At 32.0% G+C, this 26,113-nt stretch overlaps 1 protein-coding gene and 1 pseudogene across 10 annotated transcripts in view; one reads left to right on the forward strand and one right to left on the reverse strand.

The window, feature by feature from the left end:
* Nucleotides 1-823: 823 nt before the first annotated feature.
* The window catches only part of CAPS2 (calcyphosine 2), a 39,176-nt gene continuing 13,886 nt past the window's right edge, over nucleotides 824-26,113 (reverse strand). For 8 of the 10 annotated variants that reach the window (XM_039838868.1, XM_039838865.1, XM_039838866.1 and 5 more), the window contains 10 exons: nucleotides 25,548-25,667; nucleotides 21,029-21,103; nucleotides 20,069-20,164; nucleotides 19,890-19,983; nucleotides 14,637-14,755; nucleotides 13,622-13,698; nucleotides 11,878-12,032; nucleotides 8,454-8,573; nucleotides 6,764-6,860; nucleotides 825-2,913 (listed from right to left, as the gene is read on the reverse strand). In XM_039838868.1, the coding sequence (XP_039694802.1) occupies nucleotides 2,738-2,913; nucleotides 6,764-6,860; nucleotides 8,454-8,573; nucleotides 11,878-12,032; nucleotides 13,622-13,698; nucleotides 14,637-14,755; nucleotides 19,890-19,983; nucleotides 20,069-20,164; nucleotides 21,029-21,103; nucleotides 25,548-25,667 (1,129 nt within the window). In that variant the 3' untranslated portion in view covers nucleotides 825-2,737. Of the gene's footprint in view, nucleotides 3,813-6,763; nucleotides 6,861-8,453; nucleotides 8,574-11,877; nucleotides 12,033-13,621; nucleotides 13,699-14,636; nucleotides 14,756-19,889; nucleotides 19,984-20,068; nucleotides 20,165-21,028; nucleotides 21,104-25,547; nucleotides 25,668-26,113 lie in introns of all 10 variants that reach the window. The other 2 variants (XM_039838869.1, XM_039838873.1) reach the window with 2 other exon arrangements.
* On the forward strand, nucleotides 16,452-16,570 carry LOC120583420 (uncharacterized; annotated as a pseudogene).

A 26,113-nucleotide genomic window follows, 5' to 3' on the forward strand; every position in this document is an offset into this window, starting at 1 on the left:
TTCTTTAAGCACTTTCACTACAGATGTTTGTCCTCACTGGTCAACCTACTAGTGACTACAGTTTATCACAGTACGTATTTTATTTATGCTTGCACTATAAACCATAATCCCACAAATGCATGTTAATGTGCAGTAAGCACAATCTATTGTACATAATTCTCTCATGAAGTAAGTGACAATTAGACTGATTGGAAATCCGAAGTAATTAATAAAATGTGTTTTATAGCTGTATCGAAATTATGAATTATTCTAAGTGACTCTCCCTGTGTAGTCACTGGTTCATTAAGTATGTATGTTTACATACTATAAAATTTAAAACAGAAACCAATACATATCTATACTATATGTGTTCCATCATGCAAATGCATATTCTTTCCTAAATAAAATATAGCTAAAAATTCCTAAAGAATATCACTTGTTTTCTAATGTGTATTTTTCCTGAAAATCCCACAAAACTTTATTTATAAGAATAGAAACAGTAAAATATATCAATATATTAAATTCAATAAATAATATTGCTAACTGGAAAAATAAGTCTATACCAAAACAAGTAACTACATTTAAAGATCTAGAGGACACTGTAACACACTTAATTATAAATTCATGTAACATCATTATAACATATAATTTAATATTTTAAAGTTAACCAAGAGATATCTTAGAATATTAAAGACTATTAAGAATAATTTCAAAAGTCAATTATTATGCTGTGGATGTTTGAAAATATAACTTCCATGAAATGCTCTTTTATTGACTTGAATACTACATAATAGATTTTACTAAACAAAAGAAGAATGCAGACCATGAGACAAAAGTAGAAAGATTTATTGTGCCACCAATTATAATTTAACAAAATACACCAAATAACACTAAATATGTATTTTTTAACTCTACATGGAAATAACAGTGAAAAATAAGAAATTAGCTACAAAAAAGGTTACATCTCCTAAACAGAGAAACTTCCTACAAATAACCAATTATGAATATTTATATTAAGAGGGTGGAGGTTCTTTTAAGACTATGCTGTCATAGTAATACGTTAAATCCCAGAATCTCCCCCACCTTTTTTTTAATATGACAGCCTGTATATTTTCTGATTATATTCACAGGAAAATAGGACATAACAATATTAAGAATAGATTTAAGGAGAATGAAATAAAATTTCATCTACATGCATACTGAGTATCTACAGTGTTATTATTCATTTTAACATGAGGACAATTTGTAGTGTTTAAGATGACTATAGTTGGATAAATTTTTCCAAGAAAAAAAATGTGACTCAGAAACAGTGTTAAAGACATATATTTGCCAAAATATCTTCCAGCACATTGTTTTAATTACAATAACCTAACTGAAAGGAAAATTCCAAGGAATAAAGAATTTAGCTAGCGAAAATAGCACTAAAATGTTTATACATATTTTCTTTCTGATATTTAAGTAGTTTTAGTACCTCCTCAGACCTTAAAAAAGTGCTACTTTGAATATATTGGGTTCACACACATCACAGTTTTGATAATGCCAAGGGTATAGATGAATAAAGTTATATGCTAAAAGTTGTATCCTATAAAGTATATATTTTCATTTATAAACCATTCATTTTACTCAACATTATTTTTTCTACTTTATATTAATACATATTAAATTTAAAATTATGAACTTAGAAACAACTCTGTGAAGTTCTCTCTTCTATTTCCAAAAAGAAGTGAAGAACATAAAAGAATTTAGAAAGAATGACTACAACATATCTAACAAATAAAACCTATCTAGAAGAAAGTGTTTCAGTTGTTTAGTATAACTGCCCCCAATAAAAAGATGTTTAGAATAACTTACATTCATCTTAGAATACAAAATATTTTTTTACATTTTGGTTCAGAATTACTAAATTATCCACTTTTCCATATATGTGATAATGCACTTTTAGAGATCTTTATTTAAAAATCTAAGAAAACATTCCCCCTCCCATTTTGTATTGTTTTTAGCTAAGTAATAATTCTGCACAAGTTATAAAGATTGCAGTTAAAAATATAACAAAAGAACATATAGAACTGGTCACTAGAATAACTGCATTGTGCTCTACTGAACAAACAGCAGCACATAATGCAGAAGAAAAGAATTCACAAGACATCAATATTTAAGCAAGCATTTTAGGGGTAAGCCCCCATCGTTCAAAACATTTGTTACAGAAAACATCTATAATCATACTGCATGGAAAATTTCTCTTGTATAACCTTTTATTCCTTTAACATTTGCATATCTTTGAAACAAATCAAACTATTTCAATCTCATAAGCTTTGAGCCCAATTCCAATTCATCAAATCAAGAATGGTGGCTATTTTATTTTGAAAAATAGATAAAGAAATAAACAGTGGACAATGGTTATTATATAGATGATCTCATATAGTTTGATACAGATATTACTTTCCTATGAAGGCTAATAAAAAAAAAAAGAAAACCTCTGAAATACATTCAAGATAAATACTACATCAAAAAGACAGGTCTTGTCAAACTTATAGACAGGTGAGCACTCATACCTGTGCCTGAACATACACATATGTTCATCTATCTTTCCAAATATTTCTCTTTCTAAATACAACCTTTTGAGAAAATAAATAAATAAATAAAAAATAAAGAAGGCCCTAAAAAATATATTCTAGTGTTTGATCGTTGATCGTACTTTACATTGAATTCATCTCTCCTTTAAAATGTTTAGTGCTAATGACATACTCATTTAAAAAAGCTAAATCCCCCATGGAGTACGTAAGATATTAACAAAATCTTCATCTTCTACTATTTCTATACTTAGACCTTCATAGTAATCTTCGAATTCACCATATGACACTCCATCAGACTTGCTGCAGTCACCTTTTAATGTTTCTAGAAAAGACGATTTGATTTCTTCCTCTGTGGTATGGCCTGTAAAATAGTACTGACTGTGTAACAATCTCTTTAAAAGTACAGGAAAATGACTGATGACGGTAAAGAAATGCCTAATCATCTTATAAAATCTTTTCAACAATTCGAAATCTTATGTCAAACTACCCTCCAATTTACTTAAACATTTTCTTGTATGAACTTGAATTTAACGCACCGTTGAGGCATCTTTTAAGCTTCTGATGGGGGTACATCCTATATGGATAGGCAACATAATAATTACTACTATAGCTATTCTTTTATTTCTTAATGTTTTAGAGGACTTGGCTGCATTCCCATTAGAAATAAGAAAAGAAGAAAATAAGTAAATAATTTCAAAGATATATAGCCTGTTAACACAGTAATGCAATGTGTGAAAACCATCTCTACATTCAGGCATTAGTTATTTTATGAATCAGTTACTCATAACTGAAGCTAAAAAATATTACTGCAGACAAGATTCAGAAGCCTGTGAAAATCTTTGCTGGAAGAACTTACACTTAATTAAATCATTCTATTTTAATCTTTGACATTAAGTAGGCTGTTTCCACTGGGTTATATTAAATATGACAGACTTTATCTTATAGGAAGATTTTGAGAATCATATATGTAAAAAAAATTGTAATTCTTTAGATTGTTATTTAAAGAGAGAATATAAAATATCTGATCCTTTTTAAAATGCATTTGAATTTTTAATTCAGAAAGAGAACAATAAGCTATTTAAATAAAGAGCTTCAATCATATTATGGTCAGTTAGAGAAGAGTGATTTCAGCTTAAATCCCATTTTCTTAGTATGCTTTCACTGACCACCCCAAATGTAAGTACTCCATCATAGAATTCATCTCACTAATTTACCACCCCCTTCGCCCCTCACCCTCTATGCTGATCGATCCCCAGGATCCTAGAATAGAACAGGAAAAAAGATGTTCATTAATTTTTTTATAAGGAAAGAGAAGTTAAAGATGAAAGGAAGCTACAGATAATATTCAAAGAAAATAATATTCAAAGAAAATAAACAGAGGTTCACGTATGAAGGTAGTAAAAGGGTCAGAAAAATCGATGTGACTATAAATTGCTTTAAAGTCATATTGCATTTTAAAATAACAAACTTAAATGGGAATACCATCTTCATTGTTTGTGTAACAGGGTGGGCAAAATTAGGGTAAGAGTTGGATCTTTTACAAACACCAGAGGTTTTCTAACAGACTTAGATAATAATTCATTGTAAAGTGCCTTTCAAACTAAAAGAATAAAATCTGCTTTGACTAGCAAAATGTTTGCTGTTGTTTAAAACATATGCGAGAAATAGAGAACAAGTGATTATTTAAAAAAAAGACAGGTCGAATAAACAAAGACTAAACAATTACTATACAGAGATGGTAATATAAAACAATAAAGTGAATTTGTGATTGAATGTTAGTCAAGAATAAAAATCAAGATCTAATCTATATACAAATATATATCTGTTGGCAGAAGAGGTTTCCCCCTCTGTTTACCAGCCATACTTTTGAACAGATAAGTTTTAACACTATTTTTTCTAATAAAACATTTTTTATTTAAATTTGTTTCAAATCTTCAAGAATTTGATACCTCTTTCGTCTCACCTACTCAGGAAATACCTACCTTCTATCATTTATAACTAACCTCTCTTTTGCTCCTCTTAGAGAACAGAAAGTATTTTAATAAACAACATTAGACTTCTAATACTATTACACAGAAAAACATTTGATAAATCCAATTTGTATTAAAACTGCAAATACTTTTTAAAATAAATTATTTAAACAAAGTAAAAAGAAAATATTTTCTGCAGTTAAATGAAATTATGTGTGATATAAAAGTCTTAATTTGAAATGAGCATTTGAATAAATTATAAGTTGTAATGATAGATAACAAAATAAGGTTTTTGTTTTTCTTCTTTAAAAAACAGCAACAGGTTTTCCTCTTAAGACTCTTTACCTTGCTAGCTTATCTTCCATAATGTGAATGCAGACATGGTATGTAATTTCTTAAACTAACAAAAGCTTATCCAACAACAAAAACAAAACTCTCACTAACAATTCGATGACACATAAAAAACTAAAGCTATTTAAGCAACTTAATTAAGATTATTAGAGAGGAAGAGACAAAGAGAAAAAAATACAGCATGTGGAAATCACCTAATTTTAAAATAAGTAAACTATCTTTTTCTTACATTTCATATGATTAATTAAAGGAAAAAAAGCAGAGAATGACATGAGTTTTTTAAAAAAGATATACTAAATATAACCAAATAATACTAAGAATTCTCTTATGGTAACTGTAGTTCCATTGATAAATAAATTAAACTACTTTGGCCTGAAATAGATTATTAAAAATTGGGAAGCCAGTGATGATTAGCTTTAATCTTCATACAAATTCTGTTTTTTTTCAATTCACAATTAAAAGTAATAAATAAACCATTTACAAAGGTTAATAACAATAATAAACCAAAGTAATTACAGTTCATCTTCTTTTAATATTGATAAAGAAAAATTCTAAAATAGTATTCTATAGCATTTAAAATAATATAATAATCAAAATTATTAATTAGAAACTCATAACTGCAGCTAAAAATATTACTGCAAACAGGATTCAGAGGCTTGTGAAAATCTTTGCTGGAAGAACTTATGCTCGATTAAATCAAAAATTTATTGAATATGAATTATAAATGGTCAATAAGTGTACAAAAATGTTTAACTTCTCTAATAATGAGGAAAATGCAAACAAAAAACTTTTTAGCTTATAAGATTGGCAAAAATCTGAAGTGAAATGAATTTTCCACCTAATGACAGTATAATCTGGTATAGCTATCTTACAAAGTAATTTGAAATATCAGTTAAAACTTAAAATGTAGATATTCTAGGTCTTGCTATTACCCCAAGGGAACAGCAGAAAATGAGCCTGACAAATAAGCATACTTGTTGTTTCATTGGTTGCACATCAATAATTAGAAATTAAAAGCCTTCCAATAGGAGATTGGCTAAATAAATTATAGTACATTGGTTTTTAAAATGAATAATATGCAGCAGATAAAAATAATATGGCTAAATGTGGATTAACATAAAAAATGCTTCAAAACATATTATTGAGTGTGAAAAGCAAACTACACAGGAATATTTAGTGAACCTTTCATGAAAAAAATCTTCAAAAAGTATTAGATATTTATAGTACATATACAGCTATGAAAATCCATAGAGTAAAAATCAAAAAATATATATAAAATAATAATTGTTAGCTCTATAGAGGGAAATGTATTGAAAACAGGAGAGTTACTGTGGCCAAATGGCTTCCTTATAATAAGAATTTATTTGTAAATCAAATATATAAATCAGAAGAAATATATTAAAGTCAGAAGAAATATCATAGGTAATAAATCTCTAGAATTACTTTGAGATAATTTCTATATCCTCAAATTTTCATACATATGCATGTTCATTATATGTGCAGTTCCATCCCTAAAGCAAGACATTGCCTCCTTCTGCCTTAAATCTTCAAGTTTATAAACACATTCAGTAAAACTCAGAGAACTTGCACATGTAATTATCTGTTCTCTATATCTATTCTGTCTTAATTCAAATTCCTCATTATCTTCTCAACATAAAAGTTCAATCATGATTATTATAAACATCAAAGGAAAAAAATAAGCATAAACAATAATAGACCTAAGAATTTTTAAAAGAAGAAGGTTGCCTAGCTCTCACTTTTCTGGTTTAAAAATTATTTATTTCTCCCTTAATGTCCTCAGGTCCACTACAAATTATATTTTATTTGAAGACATTATTTTTATTAACTAATATTTTAGAAATCTAACACATTTTGACTCATACTAATTACCTGAAATTACTTGAGGATGCTTCTTTGCACAATAACATTTTCTTATGTCTATAATAGGCACGCTGCCGGTTTTGTTGAAATCCAGTTTCATAAAAGCCTAAATAAAGAGCAATGCTGTTTTCTATGAAATCGTTAGACATGAGAACCTAATTTTCTATTCTGCAGTAGCTTATTTACAGGTTCTAAATGAGACAGTTTAAAAATACTAAACCGGTATATGAAAGGAGCATCATCAATAAAAGAAAGATACTGGAGCAAGATATTAGGTGTCAACCAATGGTTGTTTGCACCAATTCAACTCTAAAAGGAATCCCCAATTTGGGATGTGGTGAAGAAGGAGACTTTACCCAGTGCAAACAGCTCTACTGTATACAGCACAGCTGTGAAAACAGCATGGCTATGGAACAGCTCAACAGTGGTACAGCTCAGTTATGAAACAGCATGGCTGTGGACAAGCACAGCTGTGAGGTGGCCCTTGGGAGAGCTGACCCTTGGGTGAGGCATCTCTTAGGCAAGGCACTGTTCCAGTCTGTTTTGCTCTGGTCTGGCAAGATGTCTTCAGTCTTTCAGCTCCAGCCAGGGGAAAAGACTCTTCAGTCTTTGGTGGGAAAGGAAAGTGTGTTCCCTGAGACAGAGGGGAACTGACTCATATAGAGAGAAGCTCTAGAATTTACTTGAAACTGATAAATGGCCAAGACAAATTGAATTGCTAGCCTCTAGAATTCTGAGAAAATAAATTTATGTTGTTCAAGCCACCCAGTCTGTGGTACTTGTTATGGCAGCCTTAGCAAACAAATATGGTACTTGATAACTCTAGTTTTGTCTTCTATTCCCAGTACCGAGATTTATGAAAGAGACAACCCTCCAGTTTTTACTTCTGATACTCAAATCTATCACCAAGATATGTAAAGTACAAACAAATGCAAATTTATAAAGCTATGAGAATTTGTTTGGCTTAAGGTTTTTATTGTGTCTTTTGGCCAATAGAGATTTCGATATTTTCTATTTGAGATTTATACTTGATGTTACTGTTTATATTACTCTATACACAATAACTTTGTTTCAATATTAGATACATTTTATATTAGATACATAAACAAAAAAAGAAAACTACATTGCTCAAAAGTATGCTCTAAAAATTGCTACCAGAACTGGAGTAATATGTTGTTTCCTATAAAAATAAGGGCTCCTGTTTTTAATTCCAATTTAACATGATCATTTTAAACTTCATTTTAACATTTAGCATGCATACTATAAAAAACCAGAGAACAATTTTAGTTATCCTAAGATAACACGTATTGAGTCTTGACACTGGGAAAGACACAACACTAAGAATTTTACATGTGTTATCTCATTCATTCTTTATACTAACGCTATGAGATAAGGAATTGAGTATCGGAGATATTTAAAAGCACATAGCTAGTATTTTATGAAACTAGTCATCTGTGAATCAAAATCTGACTTCAGACTTTATTTTCATTTTATAATATTTTCCTAAAACATACACATAAATTCTTTAGCTTTATCCTGGGAGAGTTGCATGTGTATTTATTTGTGTTTTACTAAAATCAAAATACATTACAAGTAAAGGGACTTAAAACATTTTCAATGGTAAGTCATTAAAGTTTTAAAATAATGAACCTAATAACCTATTAAATGTAACTATTTGAAGATTACTTAATAAAGTTACCTTTCGCACAAATGATTTCCTGTATTCATTCATTTCACCAAAAATGGCACGTTTGAATTCTCCATAATCAACCTTGCCATTGCCATTGTCATTCAGAATTAGCCATGAAGACTCAAAATCCTAGAAATAATCACACAGAGACCACTCTTACACCCTTAAGTCGTATATGGCAACATAATAGTATTTTGTTACATCTTTTGCAGTCTAAGACAAGGTAGAAGACTTAAGAAATTCCAAAAAGTTATCCAATCAAAGGCACTCAGAAAGCTATTTAAAGCAGCAGTCCCCAGACTTTTTGGCACCACCAGAAACTAGTGCTCCTATGAGAATCCAATGCCTGATAATCTGAGGTGGAGCTGAGGTGGTGATGCTAGCTGTGGGGAGCAGCTGCAAATACAGATGAAGCTTCGCTTGCTTGCCCACTGCTCACCTCCTGCCGTGAGGCCTGATTCCTAACAGACCACAGACTGTCCACAGTCCAGGGGTTGGGGACCCCTGAAAAGGAACTCTGTGGTGGACAGTTCTGTAAAGTTAATAACCATGTAGGAGTGATAAGAAGTCACAAATTATCTTTTTAAATTTAATTCTTTGCTATACAAAAATAAAAATATCATTTGCTTCGATTTGAACATTTAATTATTTTTACATATTATATCTGTGACAATTAAAAAGTCACCTCAGGTTCTAGAATGTCTCCAATAGCATTAGGAGCACTAATCATATTTCTGCTAGTCTTTAAAGTATGCCACATATTTGAAAAACTAATGTTATTCCATAATTTACACTAGAAGATGTTGTTCTGCGTATATCTCTTATGCCAGTTTATTCATTTTACCATTGCCACTTACTGCTTTGATAAATGCACTATTTAAAAGAATGTTCTATTCACAGAGTTCCTAACCAAAAAAAATTACAGCATGAGGTAAATATGTTTTCAATGTTTCAGTCACATTGTTAGCTTTAAATGGGAATGTAAATAAAACATCCAACGAGGTGACTGACAGATAACAGATACTCGAAAAAAATTCTCTCCTACCTCTCCTTAATTTTTCAAATAAAACTTTAGTAAGAAACACTAAATCTTAAGATGTCCTGTCTCCCCACAATTCTCAACAACCCACACATTTTTGTCCTCATGATACAAACTTTAAATGTCTGTAAAATGATCTTTTAAGCATGAAAATAAGCTTGACCTTTAAAATCATAAGTAAAATTGAAAGAAAACATGAATATGCTCACCCAACTCATGGAATACTAGAAATGAAAGCTAACACTTGAGGCTTAAAATAAATAAATTTCAAGAATTGAATAACTTACCAAAAGTGGCCATAAATTTATATACCTCGTCCTTTCTAATATATGGTACAGAATAGAAAAAATGATAGTTCAATTGAAAAACAAATTGAGGTAAATTCAATGGTAGTATCTCTATAGAAATCAAGCTATTTAGGGTACATATCTTGTTGTTGTTGTTGTTGTTGTTTTAATTTCATACTAGGGAGAAGAACTATACCTTCCAAGAAACTAGTTCCATAATTAGACTCAGGTTAGTGATACTTGTATTCTAATTTTATAGTGCCTTAATTTTGCTTATCATTGCATGGACAGTCTCCTGTAATACCAGAGGGAGAAAAAACAGGGAATATTATTTAAAATATATGAGAAAAAGGGGAAATTTACTCATATTTTTATAATACAAGTTCTCCCCAGGCTAGAGACACCTTATATAATTTTTTTGGTTTTTATTCCTGAATCTAATGGTAAAAATTTAGCAAAACAACCAAAAAGGGAAGTATCATGATGATGCAGAAAGAGTATCAGGCTGGCTCAGATTATCTGGGTTCTAGTTTTATCTCAGTTATTAATTACTTGTGTGATGGTGGACAAAGATACAAGGCTTTCTAACGTTCTATCGCTGTTTCTTTTTGTTTTGTTTTGTTTTGTTTTATGAACAGAAGAAGTCAAGTTAGATAATCCATAGTGTGTGTCACCAGGTGGGTCAGAAGGTTAAATGTTCCAAAAAATACAAGAACGGTATGTCATAACAATAATATACAATATCATATTTGTATAGATTTTATAGTCGATAAAACATATTCTCATGTAATTTTCTCATTTGAGCTTCAAAGCAACTCTGACTATTGGTACTCTCTCTAAATTGCCCAAGCAAAACCTGTCAATTCAAAAACTGAAAAGACCTATTCAAGATCACACAATTCAAGTAGTAAGGCTAGGACTTGAACCTGTATCTCCTAAATTCAATTTCTAGTATTCCTTCCACAAAATACTCTATATCTTGTGATGAGACTGTTCAAAATAAAGGAGAACAGTGGAAGAGGATTTTTTATCTGAAACTCTTGAAGTAGATGTGTTTCAAATTCATATACTTTTAGAATAAAATCCAATTTCTTAGTATGGCACGCAAGGCTTTAGTGTAATAGACCCTTCCAGGCTTATTTCTCTCCATCAATCTCTTTTCCTTCCTTCTATTTATCTGTCCACTTAAACTAATGCATTGCGTATTTATTCAGCACTTGCTGTATGCCAGGTTCTATTCGAGGTGTTAGGAAAGGAACAGAAAACCAGAAATACGCTGTTTCCTGCCCTGATGGGGCTTACATTCTACTTGCAGGCAAAGTCAGACCATACTTACAAAGCGGAATGAAGAAAATAAAATGGATAATGGTAGAAAGAAGACCAGGAAGCAGATGAAGTGCTCCTTTAGACAAAGGTATCTGGGCAGTACTCTCAATAAGTGTGGCCTGAATGATGAGAAAATCCAACATGAAAAGGTCTAGTGGTAGATTACTCACAGCAGAGGGAACAGTATGTGTGAAGGTTCTGGGGGTTGGGAATGAGGGGATGAACCATCTGCAACTCCTGGTCAGGCCACACTCCTTCTCTCCTCCACGTCTTCACACGTGCTTCTCCTTTTCCTGAAATACTCATTGTCTGAGCCACACTTCTCCTCCTCTCTTGTCTGCTTAATTTTGCACCCTTCAAAATTCAGCTCAGATATTTCCTCCTCCAGAAATTCTTCTATGATCTTCCCTCTCTTTCTCCATAACTTAGTTTAGAATTTATCCCATGTGTTCTGTAAGCATTCTCTATTTAACATATATCATAATTGTTTTGTAATTATATCTTTCTATCCTTTGATTATGAATACCTTAGAGTACAGAGTATAACTTCTTAGAGCTTAGAACAATGGCTGATTATTATGTTATTAATGTATACATGATGGAGGAATAAAAATGTTGAAATTTTAAAAATCAAGAGGACTTGTTACCTGGTGGCTTAACACTAATAATAGGGCATAAAGAAGAAGAAGGAGACAAATGAATTACTAAAATTTCAGTAGAGAAGTGAATATCATCTAAGAATAATATATAATTCATTGCAGTGAAGTATCTGTGGTACATACCTTTTCAGACACTTCTAAGTGAAATAGTTTTAAAGCATGCTCAAAATCTGCTTTATCTAAAAGTCCGTTTCCTTCCTTGTCTAATTGTTGAAAGTATTTTGCCAATCCAGTCAAAATACGGACACCTCTTTTATGTAGCTGTTCTTTTAGCTTATCTGTTTAAGAAGAAGAGAGGTATAAACTAACAGCTCTTATTCAAAAGTGTATCAAATTGTATTTGCCTCTTGTAAGAAAATTAAAGCTGATGTAACTGATATAAGAAATGTCTACCAAATCACGTATAATGCAAAAAACTGTGGAAAATAAAATGCTCTTAATAAAGAGGGTTATATATAAAACTACATGTAAATATACCAGAACTATAGCACCACTGTGTGGTGAAAGTGTTATAGTTTAGATATAAAAAAAATAATGTTCAATTTATCAGCATGAAAATAACCTAAATGTTACAAATAAAACATTATTTTTCTAGGCATCCTCTTAATCCAACAGTCCTACCTCTTTAATGTCTTTCCTCTTTCTTTATTGTTACCGACTGAATTACAAAATTGATGCCAGGCAAGTCACTCAATAATTCTCAGTTCAAAATTTCTAAAATAGTTTGCAATCTTCAAATTATAACTTATATATTAAATAGCATTAAGGCTTTGGAGTGCTGTCCTATACTTATACATTTAAAGTAACCCTTTCTCCAGGAATTCGTAAGAGGTTACAGTCTCAGGACCTTGGCATTCTCTTTGTGGGTCAGCGATTTCACTTAATGCAGTTGTGTCATCTTAAGAATATATAGGGAATTTACTAAAGTAGCTACTAAATACAACACATTGGAAAAGTAAATGTCACTAGATACAATAGTGACAAATATTGTATTGACCATGATAGAATAAAAGATTTACTAACAATGACATCAAGAGTATTTGAGAGTTCAAATACCAATTCAGAACATCTTTCAAATGTTTTTAGCTTTCTTACTCCCTGATCATCTTTAAATGACAAATCAGGATTTATCAAAATTCATAAATTATAAGTTGATTTTCTGTGATTACTTATTTATGCCTTTCTAGACTATGAAATTAAACAAAGGAATTGATTATTTGAGCCAAGTATCCTGTAGTGGTTATATGACTGGACTCTAGAAACAAAATCTGTAACACATTTTAGTATACAAAGTCTATACACGTTTCATTTATTACCTACAAGAACTCTGGAAAGTTAATAAAACAGATTATTTTCTTCATTTGAGCAATGAAAGTGGCGCAAGAGATTTACACACAGTCATATGTCTACTGAGTGACAGTCCAAACGTGACTCTGGCTCCCAGTCTAGTATCTTTTATTTTACGCTAGGGCTGCCACAAATCTCTTTAGCATATTATCTAATGTGTAAGACAAGTATTATATTACAAAATCAGCTACATTTTATTCAGTTCATGAATAAAATCCATCTTATCTAGTTTTTTCTAAAATTGTTAAATCCATAGTTCTTATAATACTAGTTAATCAGTTAGACGGGATCATTAAAGTGGGAGAAATCCTAGAAATATTGTTAAACATGTATATACGTATGTGTGTGTATATATATATATATATATATATATATATATATATATATATATATTAGTCTTAAAAATATATCTCGTGAATATATTAAAACTAACAGACATCTGGAAAATACAGCTTTACCACTCACAAAGAAAATGGTTAAAAATTAAAAATACTTGAGAATATAGTAAAATAATACATACCTTGAATGGCCTTGAAGGCCAGCCTATCATTGGCTTCCTGACTGTTTATATCATCCTCATGTTCCACAGAATCATTTCTGCAATGGACATGTTCACAGTGATAAAAATATATTCTGTTTTGTAGCCCTGAATATGGAAACTCAAAGCTCTTGCCTGCTCTTGACTCAACGAAACTCTCATCAAATTTGGAATAGTGACTAGAGATTAAGCAAGTCCTGCTTTTGGCTGCTGATTTAATTACCAGGAGGATTAAATATGCTAAGTCAATGGCTGAAATTCTTAAAAACTTCCAAGAATTACTTTTAACATTATATTCATTTTTGTAGCTACTTCAGTGTTTTTTTAAATAATTAAAACTATTAAATTTAAAAGCAGTTTTACCTTGTAAAGTATAAAATGTAAAAGTTATTTTTAAAAGCCAAAAAAAATTGAGCAATACAGTAAATAGCAAAGTAAAACAAACTTCCTATAGCCAATTTATGGGTATAGTCTCTTACGCACATATAGTACACCAATTATTGTCACTTTGAATTATATTTACCACCAAGAAACACTCAGCAACAATAATAGCATATAGCAGCATATATAGAATTACAATAACTCAAATTCATTATGTATATTATCAATCAATGAACACTATTAACATGTAGGACCCAAGACATTTTTTAATGCTAAAAAAAACCACTAAAACTGTGGGAGAAATTATTAATGTTATACTGTATCCCATCTTTTAAATTTTATTGCTTCAGTAGCATTTTATAAAATAAAAGTGCTATAGCAAAGGCAAATTAATAAAATATCTTTAACGTAAAGTGAGACATTTTTTTCTTTACTTGATTGTAACTATTCCCATACATGGAGTGCAAGATAGCACATAAAAGACAAATACAGCTATGCTTTGTTTAAAAAAATATAAATCTAAAGTCAAAATACTTTGGGATAGAATCTCATTTTAAGATATTAAATAATAGTGTTTTCACTTACCTTCAAATTGACAAACGCATGTTTGACTTACCTGAGAGAATCCAAAGCTATCTGATCAATATTTGTGATGCGAAGTATAAGTAATGTATTTTCTTTTATGTTTTCTGAGAGTCTGGGATGATCAGAACTCAAAAATGTCAAGTTTGCCCCCTAAAAAATTAACAGATGAATTAAAATTTAGGAAACCAATAAGAAGTAAAATACAACTAATACTAATTTTAAATATTCAATTTTGATTATGTGACATGGTATACTTTTTTATAAAAAAGCATATTTAGAAACCATTTAGAAACCACACAGACTTCAGCTAATAATGTGGGAAAATAAAGGAAGTAATCTCCCAATCAATCTCTGAATTAGAACAATCTTCTGTTTAACAATCCCTGCGAAAAAATAATAATAAAAACTCCATTTGAGGTACTTGTTGATAGGAATGTAGTTATTACCATTCTTTATTCCTATTTCTGATATATGTTTTTCTTCTTAAAGAAGTCCCTGTCAACAAGTACCTCAAATGGAAAAGAATTAAATGCTCCAACCAAAAGATAGAGTGGCCGAATGGATAAGAAAACAAGAACGCTACATATGCTGCCTACAAGAGACTCACTTCAGATTAAAAGACACGCACAGACCAAAAAGAAGGGGATGGAAAAAGATATTGCTTTGATAGATCTAGAAAGTATTGCGCTGAATGAAATGGGTCGGACAGAGAAAGACAAATATCGCATGATTTCACATACACGTGGAATGTAAAGAACAAATCAACAACAATAACAACAAAAGCAGAAATAAACTCATAGATACAGAGAATATTTTGAGGGTGACTAGATGGGAGAGGGGTGGAGGGGATGGCAAAAAAAAAGGCAAAGGGATTAAGAGGTTCAAATGAATAGTTGCAGAATAGACATGGAGATATAGAGTGTAGCAAGGGGAAGATGGTTAATAATATTGTAATAAATATGTAAGGGGGAAGAGGGGTACTAGATTTAGTGGGGTGATTGCTTTGCCAGTTATGTGAATCTCTGATCGCTATGCTATATAACTGAAACTGGTATATTATTGCATGCCAACTATAATTGAAAAAAACTCATTGAATTGTACAATGTAAATACAAGCAACTAATTGTTTATTATATTTCAATAAAGCTGGGAAAAAAATAACTCCAATTTTTTATAAGGATCATAGGAAGAAAGGATAAGTTATTCAAATCAAAATTATGATATTCCCAACAGAGACTCATGGACATGTATTATAGAATAGTGGTTACAAGAGGGTAGGTGGTGGGGGGAGGGGGAGGTGAACTATAAGAGGTGAACACACAGTGTAAATATATATATGCCTTACTGTTAAAGTGTACAGATGAAATATTGGATTTCGTTAACCAATGTCACCCTAAAAAATAAATAAATTTTTTAAAAAAATGACATTCCCAAATACAGAAATAGAGTTATTGATCCACATAAAGATGTACTATAAAATGATGCACTGTGATAGATCAATCACACTTTTTCATCCGATCTCTTGATAACAAACATCACATAAGTGTAAACCATAATTTAAAACTAATTAGAGCCTACAAGCTTGAGTAAAAATATTCCTCTCAGAAATTCTAAATCCACACTTAAAAGATTTTTATTATTTTGATTTCTGGGTTACTCAAATAAATATGGTCTTATAAATAAAGACAAATAGAAATTTAAAATAAGAAGTTTAATTTTCTCTGTTGAAAATAGTAACAGATTTCTTTACTCCTCTTTTTCCTGGAGCATTTACATTTGAAAACTTGTAGCTATAAATATTTTCCCCTTTCTCTAAAATGTATATAAATTCTTTTAAAATTATATTTGTCTTCGGCCATGCTACCCTGAACAAGCCCGATCCCGTCTGATCTCGGAAGCTAAGCAGGGTCAGGCCTGATTAGTACTTGGATGGGAGATCATCTAGGAAGACCAGGTTCTATAGGTGTAAAAAATAAAAAAAATAATAATAATAAGGGATTGTAAACTGACAAGGTCCTTGCAATCTGTGAGGTCAACCAAAGGTTGCCTCGCCTAAAAACGAAAAAAATATATATAATATTAAGCAATTGAAGAAACTCTGTGATATGTGTAGCAGGGTTATACATATAAACTTATACATGTAAGCAAATGTGTGTATATGTACATGTGTGCATAAGGGTACATCAGTGAGGTATGTGTCAGTACATCCAAAGCTATATATGCATGTATGAATGAACATATGTGGGTGCACTTTATGCATGTGTGTATGGGAACATGTATGTGCATGTTTATTTGAGTATTATATTAATAGCTGGCACTAAAATATTTTTAGGGAGTGTTTAGGAAAAGACCTTGATGGGGCATATAGAAAAAATAAGCTTCACTATAACATTTGGAAAGCAGAACCAATGCACCTCCCCCAAAAAGAAGGATAAGGTAGAATATTTTTGCATAAAAAAAAGGAAGATTGTGGGGAGAAGAAAAAGGTGGAAGGATATGAAAAGTGAAGAGGTGGGCCTTTACTATGGGAAATATCAAGAGATATATTTTCAACAATAAGAATGTCTAATTAAAAATTGTAATTTGTTTACACCGCTGTGATAACCTCCCTCCATTATCTATTTCAAAATGTCTGCCACACACAAAAAGCATCATATACATGGTTTGTATACAGCTTTCACTCCTTCTCTCCCTTCTTCCCTCTCAGCCTCCTTTCTTTCCCTCCTTTCATTTTTTCATGGAAGTCATAAAAGGGAGCAGAGTTCTATACCTGCTTCAAGTGACTTGGAACAGGAATAGAGAGAATAAATTATAGACTATACTAAATTGCTGGAGACAGTGTTCAGAGCTAGGGGTAACTTTAATCGTGGAATAAGCATTAAACAGCCTTCTGCAATTTATGAAATGGAGTCAGAGCTGATTTTCTCTAGCTCTCAAGAGGCAGACTTGAGTGACATGTGTATAGTTTATTTAATCCAAGTTTAAGATGTAAAGTTTTTCTTCACTCCCAATTCCTCACACTACATCTCATTGATTCTACCTCCTATCAACATTTTAATTTTATTTTTCTAATTAGCTTCACACCCATAGCCACAGCCTCTTGCCTAATTCAAGTTGTTATAACCTCCTTCCTAGATTTATATTATTCAATCCACTCATTGAAATATCATTTCAATGACTCCTTAATACATTTTATATAACTCTTTAACAGAGGCTGCTCTTAATAAGCTCTCATTCTTGACAACACCCACCTTGAACTCTGTACTCCAGACAGACTTTCCCTACCCTCTCCTATCTTCTTATCTCAGCCTAGCCAACACCTTCTCTAGATCAAGGTTAGATGGTACTTCCTTCAGGAAGCCTCTTTAAAAACACTAAACTAAATTATTACTCTTCCTATCTGACTGTTCTTCCTATTAGAATGTGACTCCACAAAAGGAAGGAATGGGTCTAACTTATTCACTGCTCTCCCTCCACTGCTCAGTCTATGAATGTATACTGGTTACATGAATGATCACTGTGGATAGTGCTGCATTTTAATCATCAAATAACATGTGAAAATAATGAAGAAAACATAGGCAGTAAACTCTCTGATATTACAAACAAGAATTTCTTTTCAGATATATCTCCTTGGGCAAGGAAAACAAAAAAATAAATAAACAAATGGGACTACATCAACTGAAAAGTTTTTGTACAGCAAAGGAAACCATCAACAAAACAAAAAGATGACTGACTATTTGGGAGAAGATATTCCCTAATGATACATCTGATAAGGGGTTAATATCCAAAATATATAAAGAACTCATACAACTCAACAACAAAAAAAACAGTCCAATTAAAAAATGGGCAGAAGACCTTAACAGATACTTCTCCAAAAAGGAAATACAGATAGCTAATAGACATATGAAAAGATGCTCAAGGTCACTAATCATCAGAGAAATGCAAATTAAAACCACAATGAGATATCACCTCATACCTGTCAGAATGGCTATCATCAATAAATCAAAAAACAAGTGTTGGTGAGGATGTGGAGAAAAGGGAACCCTCATACATTGTTGGTGGGATTGCAAATTGGTACAGCTGCTATAGAAAACAATCTGGAGATTTCTCAAAAAATTAAAAATGGATATACTCTTTGTGTAGCAATTGCAGAGTATTTATCCAAAGAAAACCAAAATAATAATTCGTAAAGATCTATGCACCCCAATATTCATGGCAGCACAATTTACAATAGCCAAGATATGGAAGCAACCTAAATGCCCATCAACAGACGATTGGATAAAGAAATTATTATTCATATATAAATAGAATATTACTCAGCCATTAAAAAAATGAAATCCTACCATTTGCAATGACATGGATGGACCTAAAGGTTATTATGCTAAGTGAAATAAGTCAGACAGAGAAAGATAAATACCATATGATTTCACTTATATGTGGAATAATCAAAAACAGACTCACAAATATAGTGGATTATTTGGTGACGGACAGAGGGAAAGGGGGTTGGGGGTCTGCGAGAATGGGATGAAGGGTTAAAGAAGTACAAATTAGTAGTTGATAGTTGGTCATGGGGAGCGCGGCAGAGGGAATGCAGTCAGCATTAATATGATGGCTAGGTGGAGGGCCAGGGGAGGGAGGGAACAATTGGGAGGATCGTTTTATGAACAGTATAGATATCTAATCAATGTACGGAATACTTGAAATTAATTTAAATAAATAAATGTTTTTAAAAATGTAAGAGCACTATATATATTGCAACATAACTTATGATAGACCCATTCAAGAAAATCCTTGTGATACACCGCAAGCCAGGACTTGCATGAGGTGAAAAAAATCACAAGAAGGATAAGCTATCAGATATATGTCAGCTCTAGAAGCCAAGTACCCCTCTGTGCTCACTCAGAAGATAAGCGCTTTTTAAGTGGAACATTACTCCTGGTGCTACTGAGTAGCCATTTACCCAATGGTACAGCCCTGTAGAGCCTTTAAAAGCACCAAGAGACAAGTTCTCCTAGGTTTATAGTGCAGATTTTGGTGGAGGCAGAAGGTAGTGTTTATTTATTACAGGAAATAAATGCTATACTTAGATTCAGACAACTGGGATGTGAGTCTGAGAAGCAGAACCTACAAAGAAACACCAACCATTAGCCATTCACACAAACGCCCCTGCTCAGGAAGGACAGAAAATCAGCTGAAGATCAGAAACCCTGCTCCTCCAGCACCACAAGATCCCACAAAATCCAGCATATGGAACTAAGATATTTGCATGCACACACTTAACTTACAATATAAAAATCACCAAGTTGGTATTGTTTTCCTTTTCTTCGTCCACGCTGATGACTATATATATTTTTTTGAATAAAAGGAAGCACATTTGTTCTAGAAATTAAACGACAAAAATACGAAATTATTCAGCTTCTCTCAGAAGTAATCTTGACAGTTGTAACACTGTTTTATGGCCTACCTATTTTTCCCAAATTGCCGATACTCGTAAATTGTAAGGGACTGATCATGAGTAAAAAAGAACCCAATCAGCTCTCTGCAAGCATCACGTCCATTTCTAGTAAAAGAGAATAATATCAAAGATGTTAAAATAGGATAAATCTCAAATCAAATAATAAGCTACAATTGTGCATTCAAAGAGGGATAGCATTAACCCTCTGAATGTGTGGCAAATGAGCAAGGGTTATGGGAAGCCTTATGGTTACGAGAAAACACACCACGGCTTGCTGAATGGAGAAAAAAAGCTTTATCTTACACTGATATGAATATAGATATATCACAATGTAGATTACTAATTTGATATAGACTTTAAAGATGAAGTAAAAGACCTTTAAAAATGTTGAGCTTGCAAGAAGCCACAGGATATATTATTATATATATACAATTATCTTTTGTCATAGAAAATTTAAAATCATTTTACAAATATGATCATTAAAACATATACACACATTTTACCACTAGCGGACACAAAGAACATCAAGTAGCATTATGTATTATTGAAAGTTTCTAAGACTAAGAGTTTTAAGAATCATCTACCTTGTCACCTTATTGCATCTATCAATAATCTACTGTTAATTTAAGCCACAAAAATGAAATTACATACAGAAGCTCACATAAAGGTTAAATTTTAAATGGTTTAGAATCTTCTAGGAGTAATATATAACTTTTTAAAATTCACTTCTATTTTTCTTTTTGAAAGATATTTTAAAATAACTTCTAATTAAAATGTTTTTCTTAGCAGTCCATACATCCTATAACTTTTGTAACAGATTAATTAATATGTATTACCTAAAAATGTTCTAAATTCACATTTTCGCTTGTTTGTAACAAACTTAACTAATCTCATTGTTGTTGTTTCTATTTGAAAATAGAATAAATTTTATAATCATAAGATTTAAAAGTTTAAAAAAATCACAATTACCTTGATATGATCCTGCTGTCGAATTGTACTTTATGAGAAAGCATATTTTCAGTTAATGAAGACTGGGTTCTTATCCTGTTAAAAAATACATTTGTCATTAACTATGTTTAAAATTACCTATATTGAATATAAAAGATAAAAGTACAAAAAAAGTTATGTTAATATTTTAAAATGCACAAACTGGATTAAGATGAGGTATAAACCTCTTTGCATTTTAAGACTGCTAATTGTAGCAGACACATAAGAAATAACCCTAGAATAGAGTATGTGAATACGCAAATGAATTTTATGTTAGATTGTATAGCATTAAAGTGCCATAAAAGTCAATAGTGAACAGAGATAGCGCATTTGTGACTGGCACTGCTGTAGTGCCAACCCGACAGGCATTACTCTCCCCATTCTCCTTGCCTCCCTCCCGCTACAGAATTTGCTTTCATGGGCTCGGAGGGATCCAGTTCTACCAGTAAACTTCCAAGAAAGACTTTGTTTTGTCCTGATAATACAGTGGCTTGGGAAGACTTACTGTCTGTGATAGTGGCAGGGATATGAAACTAGGAGCCACTGTAGCCATTAAGTAACCATGTCAGAAAGGGAAATTTCACATAAAAGGATATTTTGATGTAACAAAATCTCAAGGAAGCCAGCTCAGAGCTGTGCCATCTCTGAGCCACTGAACTAAAACCAACAACTGCCTACCTTCAGGAAGCTGGTTGTATAAGAAAAATAAATCCTGACTTGTTTAAGCCACTATCAGTCAGGTATTCAGTTATGGGTAGCGGAAAACATTCCTTACCAAAATAACAAAAGAGTGGAAAAGAGTGTTAGATGAGATTCTGGTCTTGGAATTGGACTAGCTGTGAGACCTCAAATCAGTTATTTAATCTTTATGACCTTCAGGCAGCACTGAATCATCTCACAAACATTGCCAGTCCTAAAATTCTGTTTAATGTTATGAAGCAAAACCCAAATGCACACATCTTGGCACTCTACTACTAATAATCTCCTTTATGCTAAGAAATCTGAAGGAGCAGTGACATATCTTTACTTTCCATCCTAAATAGTCTTAAGATGTTCCCATAAAACTGCAGATACAGCAACACTGTAATAATGTAAATAGTAAGTGTATGGGGCATTGGAATCTCAAAAGGTTATTTAACTCTATAAAATCTAGGTCTCTGTGAAAAGTAAGCAAAATATAGCCAACAAGAGCCTGTAGGCCAAATGAGTTTGGGAACATAGAGTGGAGCCATGAAACCTTGGTCATCTCAATTCAATTTAAGAAATTAGAATTATGTGTTTACTGAATGCCCACTATGTACCTAAAACAATTCTAAATGCTGAGAAAATAAATAATAGCAATAATAATGGCTATCATTTATTGAGAACTTCCTAGAAAATAGTTACTATTAAAGTCATTTTAATGTGTATTGCTTCATTTAATGTTTGCAATACTTCCACTATTATTTCCATTTTACAAAAAAAATTTTTACATAGTCATACAGATAGTACATGGCAGCGCCAGAAAAAACCTTGCTCATAATCACTACATTAAATTGCTTCTCAAAGGTGAACAGAACTCAGTTTAATAGTGTGATAGTTGAAGTAATAACTTTAAGGAGTCTAGAGTCTCCTTGGAAAATTAAAAGAAGTAAACAGTCTTTTATATTATAAATGGAAAGTTCCATGTTGAGGTTTTAAGTATCCGATAAGTAGCACCAATAATCTACCCAAGCCCTTTACCATTACAGAAATAAGAATCAAATAGATAAAGACCAAAATATGAATTTATTATTGATGAAGCTGTTGGAAACCATGGGTTAGGAAGGCAGCAACAAGAAGCTAAGTCCTTGACCCTAGAATTCAACAGATTAACGTACTCTTTCTCATTGGGGAGAGACTTGTAACTTAATGCATAGTACAGAATGTGTCCTTCTGCACGTAGCTGAATCCCAAGGAAAAGACAACAGTAAGACTGCATTACACATGCAAATTTCTACTTCCAACTCTATGAAGCAGAATTTTCTCCTCCTCTTCTGGGAATAATAAGGGCAGTAAAATCCATAAATTCAATAATTTGAATCAATATCCCCATAGGATTTTTCATAGAACTAGACTAGTTAAATATAAAATTTCTGTTGAAGACAAAAGGGCCTAATAGGCCAAGACAATATTGCAGATAAACAAGCTATAGGTATTTATTCTGATATAAATCGATACTATTTAAGACAAGATAATATTGGAACATGGATGCATTACAGGTAGATGAAATTAAAGAAACAGCCTAGAACATACAATGCATTTTACAACAACTTTATATATGACATATGTGGTAGGCAGAGAGATAATGACCTTGTGGTAGGCAGAGATTTCTTTAAAGATGATACAAAGGCTAATGATAAATGGAAAGATTGGCAAACTGGTCTACATCAAAATTAGGAACTCTGGTTCGTCAAGAGACATGATCAAGAGAATGAAATGTTACGGCAAAGTATGAAAGCATATGTCCGACAAATATAAGTAAAAAATGACAGATAACTAGATTATATAAATAAGGTCCACTGTCAATATGAAAAAGATAACCCGATAGATATGAAGGGAAATTTCATATAAGAGGATATCTAGATGACCAATACATATTTGCAAAAGTGCTAAACTTCATTTTTCTCCAGTGAAATGCAAGTTAAAATTAGCAATACACGCTCATAAGAACTAAAATGAAAAATATAGATAATACCAAGCATAGACAAAGATATGGTGCAACTGGCACCCTCTTACTGCTACTTGTGAGAGTGCTAATTGCAACAACCACTTTGGAAAACTCTTTGGCAATATTTTTTAAATCTGAACATAGGCATACTAAACAGTCCCACGATTCCCCTTCTAAGTATGTACTGAGGAGAAATGAGAAATGAGCACACATTTTTCAGCAAAAGGCATGCACAAAAGTTCATGGCAGCATGATTCATAAACAGCCAAGTGTCCATCAACATCTATGAATAAACTGTGGTATAATTATACAATGAAATACTGTACAGCACTGAAAATAAAGGACAACTACAAATAACAACATGGATAAAACAAACATAATGCTCAGCAAAAGAAGCCAGATACAGAGTCCAAATTTTGTTATTTCATCTAAGTTTATAAGCAGGCTGTTAATCGAAAATATCGAGATAGAGAAGTCAACCTGCTATGGCAGAGGACGTGGTTAGTAACTGGCAGACAACACATGGTGGGGGAGGGATACAGGTAATGTTCTATTTCTAGAAACTTGGTATTTTAGGGTTGTGTAAATTCTTGTGCTATAAACCTAAAACGTGTTCACTGTGTGAATGTGTTTTAGTTCAAAAACAGTTTTCTTTCAAAAAAAGAGATGTAGATATGTGATAACTAAGTGATGCCCCCCCAAAGATGTTCATATCCTAATCCTCAGAACATGTAAAATGCTCATTTATATGATATGATAAAAGGACTTTGCAGATGGGATTACAGATCTGGAGATGAGGAGACTATCCAGGATATCCAGGTAGGCTAAAATGCAATCACAAGGGTCCTTATAAGAGAAAAGCAGAGGGACAAGGGTCTACAGAAAGGAGTGTCAGAGTGACATCACACAAGAAAGACTTAACCAGCCATTGCTGGCTGTGAAGATAGAAAAAGGGGCCATGAGCCAAGGAATGAAGTCAGCCTCTAGAAGCTGAAAAAGGCAAGGAACAGATTCTTCTCTGAAGCTTCCAGAAGGAACGTAGCCCTGTCAACATTTTGATTTTATGTCTGATCTCTAGATCTGAAAGAGAAGAAATTTGAGTGTTTTAGAACACTGTCTAGGATAATTTTTTACAGCAGCAATAGGAAATTAATACATGACACCTTCATGTATTTAAAGGTATGAAAACAAAAGTTTCCAGGAAATAAGAATAAGGCAAAAAGATAAGTTACAAGAAAGTACTGCCTGACAATTACAGCAGTCTGAAAATATAAAAAGCTACCGCAGGAACTGGTAGGTTTTCTATGTCTCTTAAAGCCAAGGTTGGATGTCAGCAGTCAGAGAAGTTGTTGAGAAATTTAAGTGGAATGCACAGAAGGACTGTGACAGTCCATACCAACCCAAAGATTTTAAAAGATAAAAGATAAAAGATAAATAATAATAACAATAACTTTTAAACAACACTCACTAACTTTGAATGTATTTTATCAATGAGATTCAGCCAATATATACTGTGCACATACCAATGTCTCAGTATATACTGCACAGTTTATACAGGAGGAGAGAGAGGAGAGATATAGTATCTCCTAAGGTTGTGGCCATTGTTCCTAATTACAAAGAGAATACCCAAGGGCAAACTTTTCCCCAGTATCTTAAAGTGGCAGGACTGGGAACTAAAATCCAAAAATTCCACTTCTCTTTGTGTAGAAAAAAGCAAAATAAGCAAAACCTTTCAGTTAGACGCAAAATTACATTTAAAAAATACATTTATAACATATAACACCTTCATTTTATATAAGTAAGCCTTCTTACTTTGTTTCATGTAGGGTTCGTTTCCTAACTCGAAGAGGTGCTATGTTCGACTCTGGAAGGATAGGAGCACTTCCTTGTTTCTCCGTGGTTACATTTTGTTCTGGATCACTGATTACAGCCCTACACAGCAAAATACAAAGTTCGACAATTAAATGGGATAATGAATTGTGCTAGCATTCACATATTTGTAAACAGATGGAAAATCCCATATACGAAATGCAAATTTACACTGCTATCAGAATTATATATTTGTCAGATATTAAATGAATAATCGCCTCGTGATGGCATGGTGGGGATGAAAACAAAAATGAAGTAAGTTCATGAGATAATGGAAGGAGATACTTTGAAGATTGTACATATATTATTTCAAAGAATTTACTGAAATGTATGTAGAATATCATTCTCTCTCTCACCTAATGAAACAATAACATTTTTATAGCTAAACTTAAGTCTTACATCTTAAGTTTAAGACGTAGGAAGTCGTAGACTACCAGTTTCTTCTGAAATCCTGCAATATACACATGTTGTCATGCAATTTAGCACAGCATGCTAAAATCTACATAGTT

The sequence above is a fragment of the Pteropus medius genome, unplaced genomic scaffold (assembly GCF_902729225.1).
Source record: "Pteropus medius unplaced genomic scaffold, Ma_sr-lr_union100, whole genome shotgun sequence".
Lineage (NCBI taxonomy): Eukaryota > Metazoa > Chordata > Mammalia > Chiroptera > Pteropodidae > Pteropus > Pteropus medius.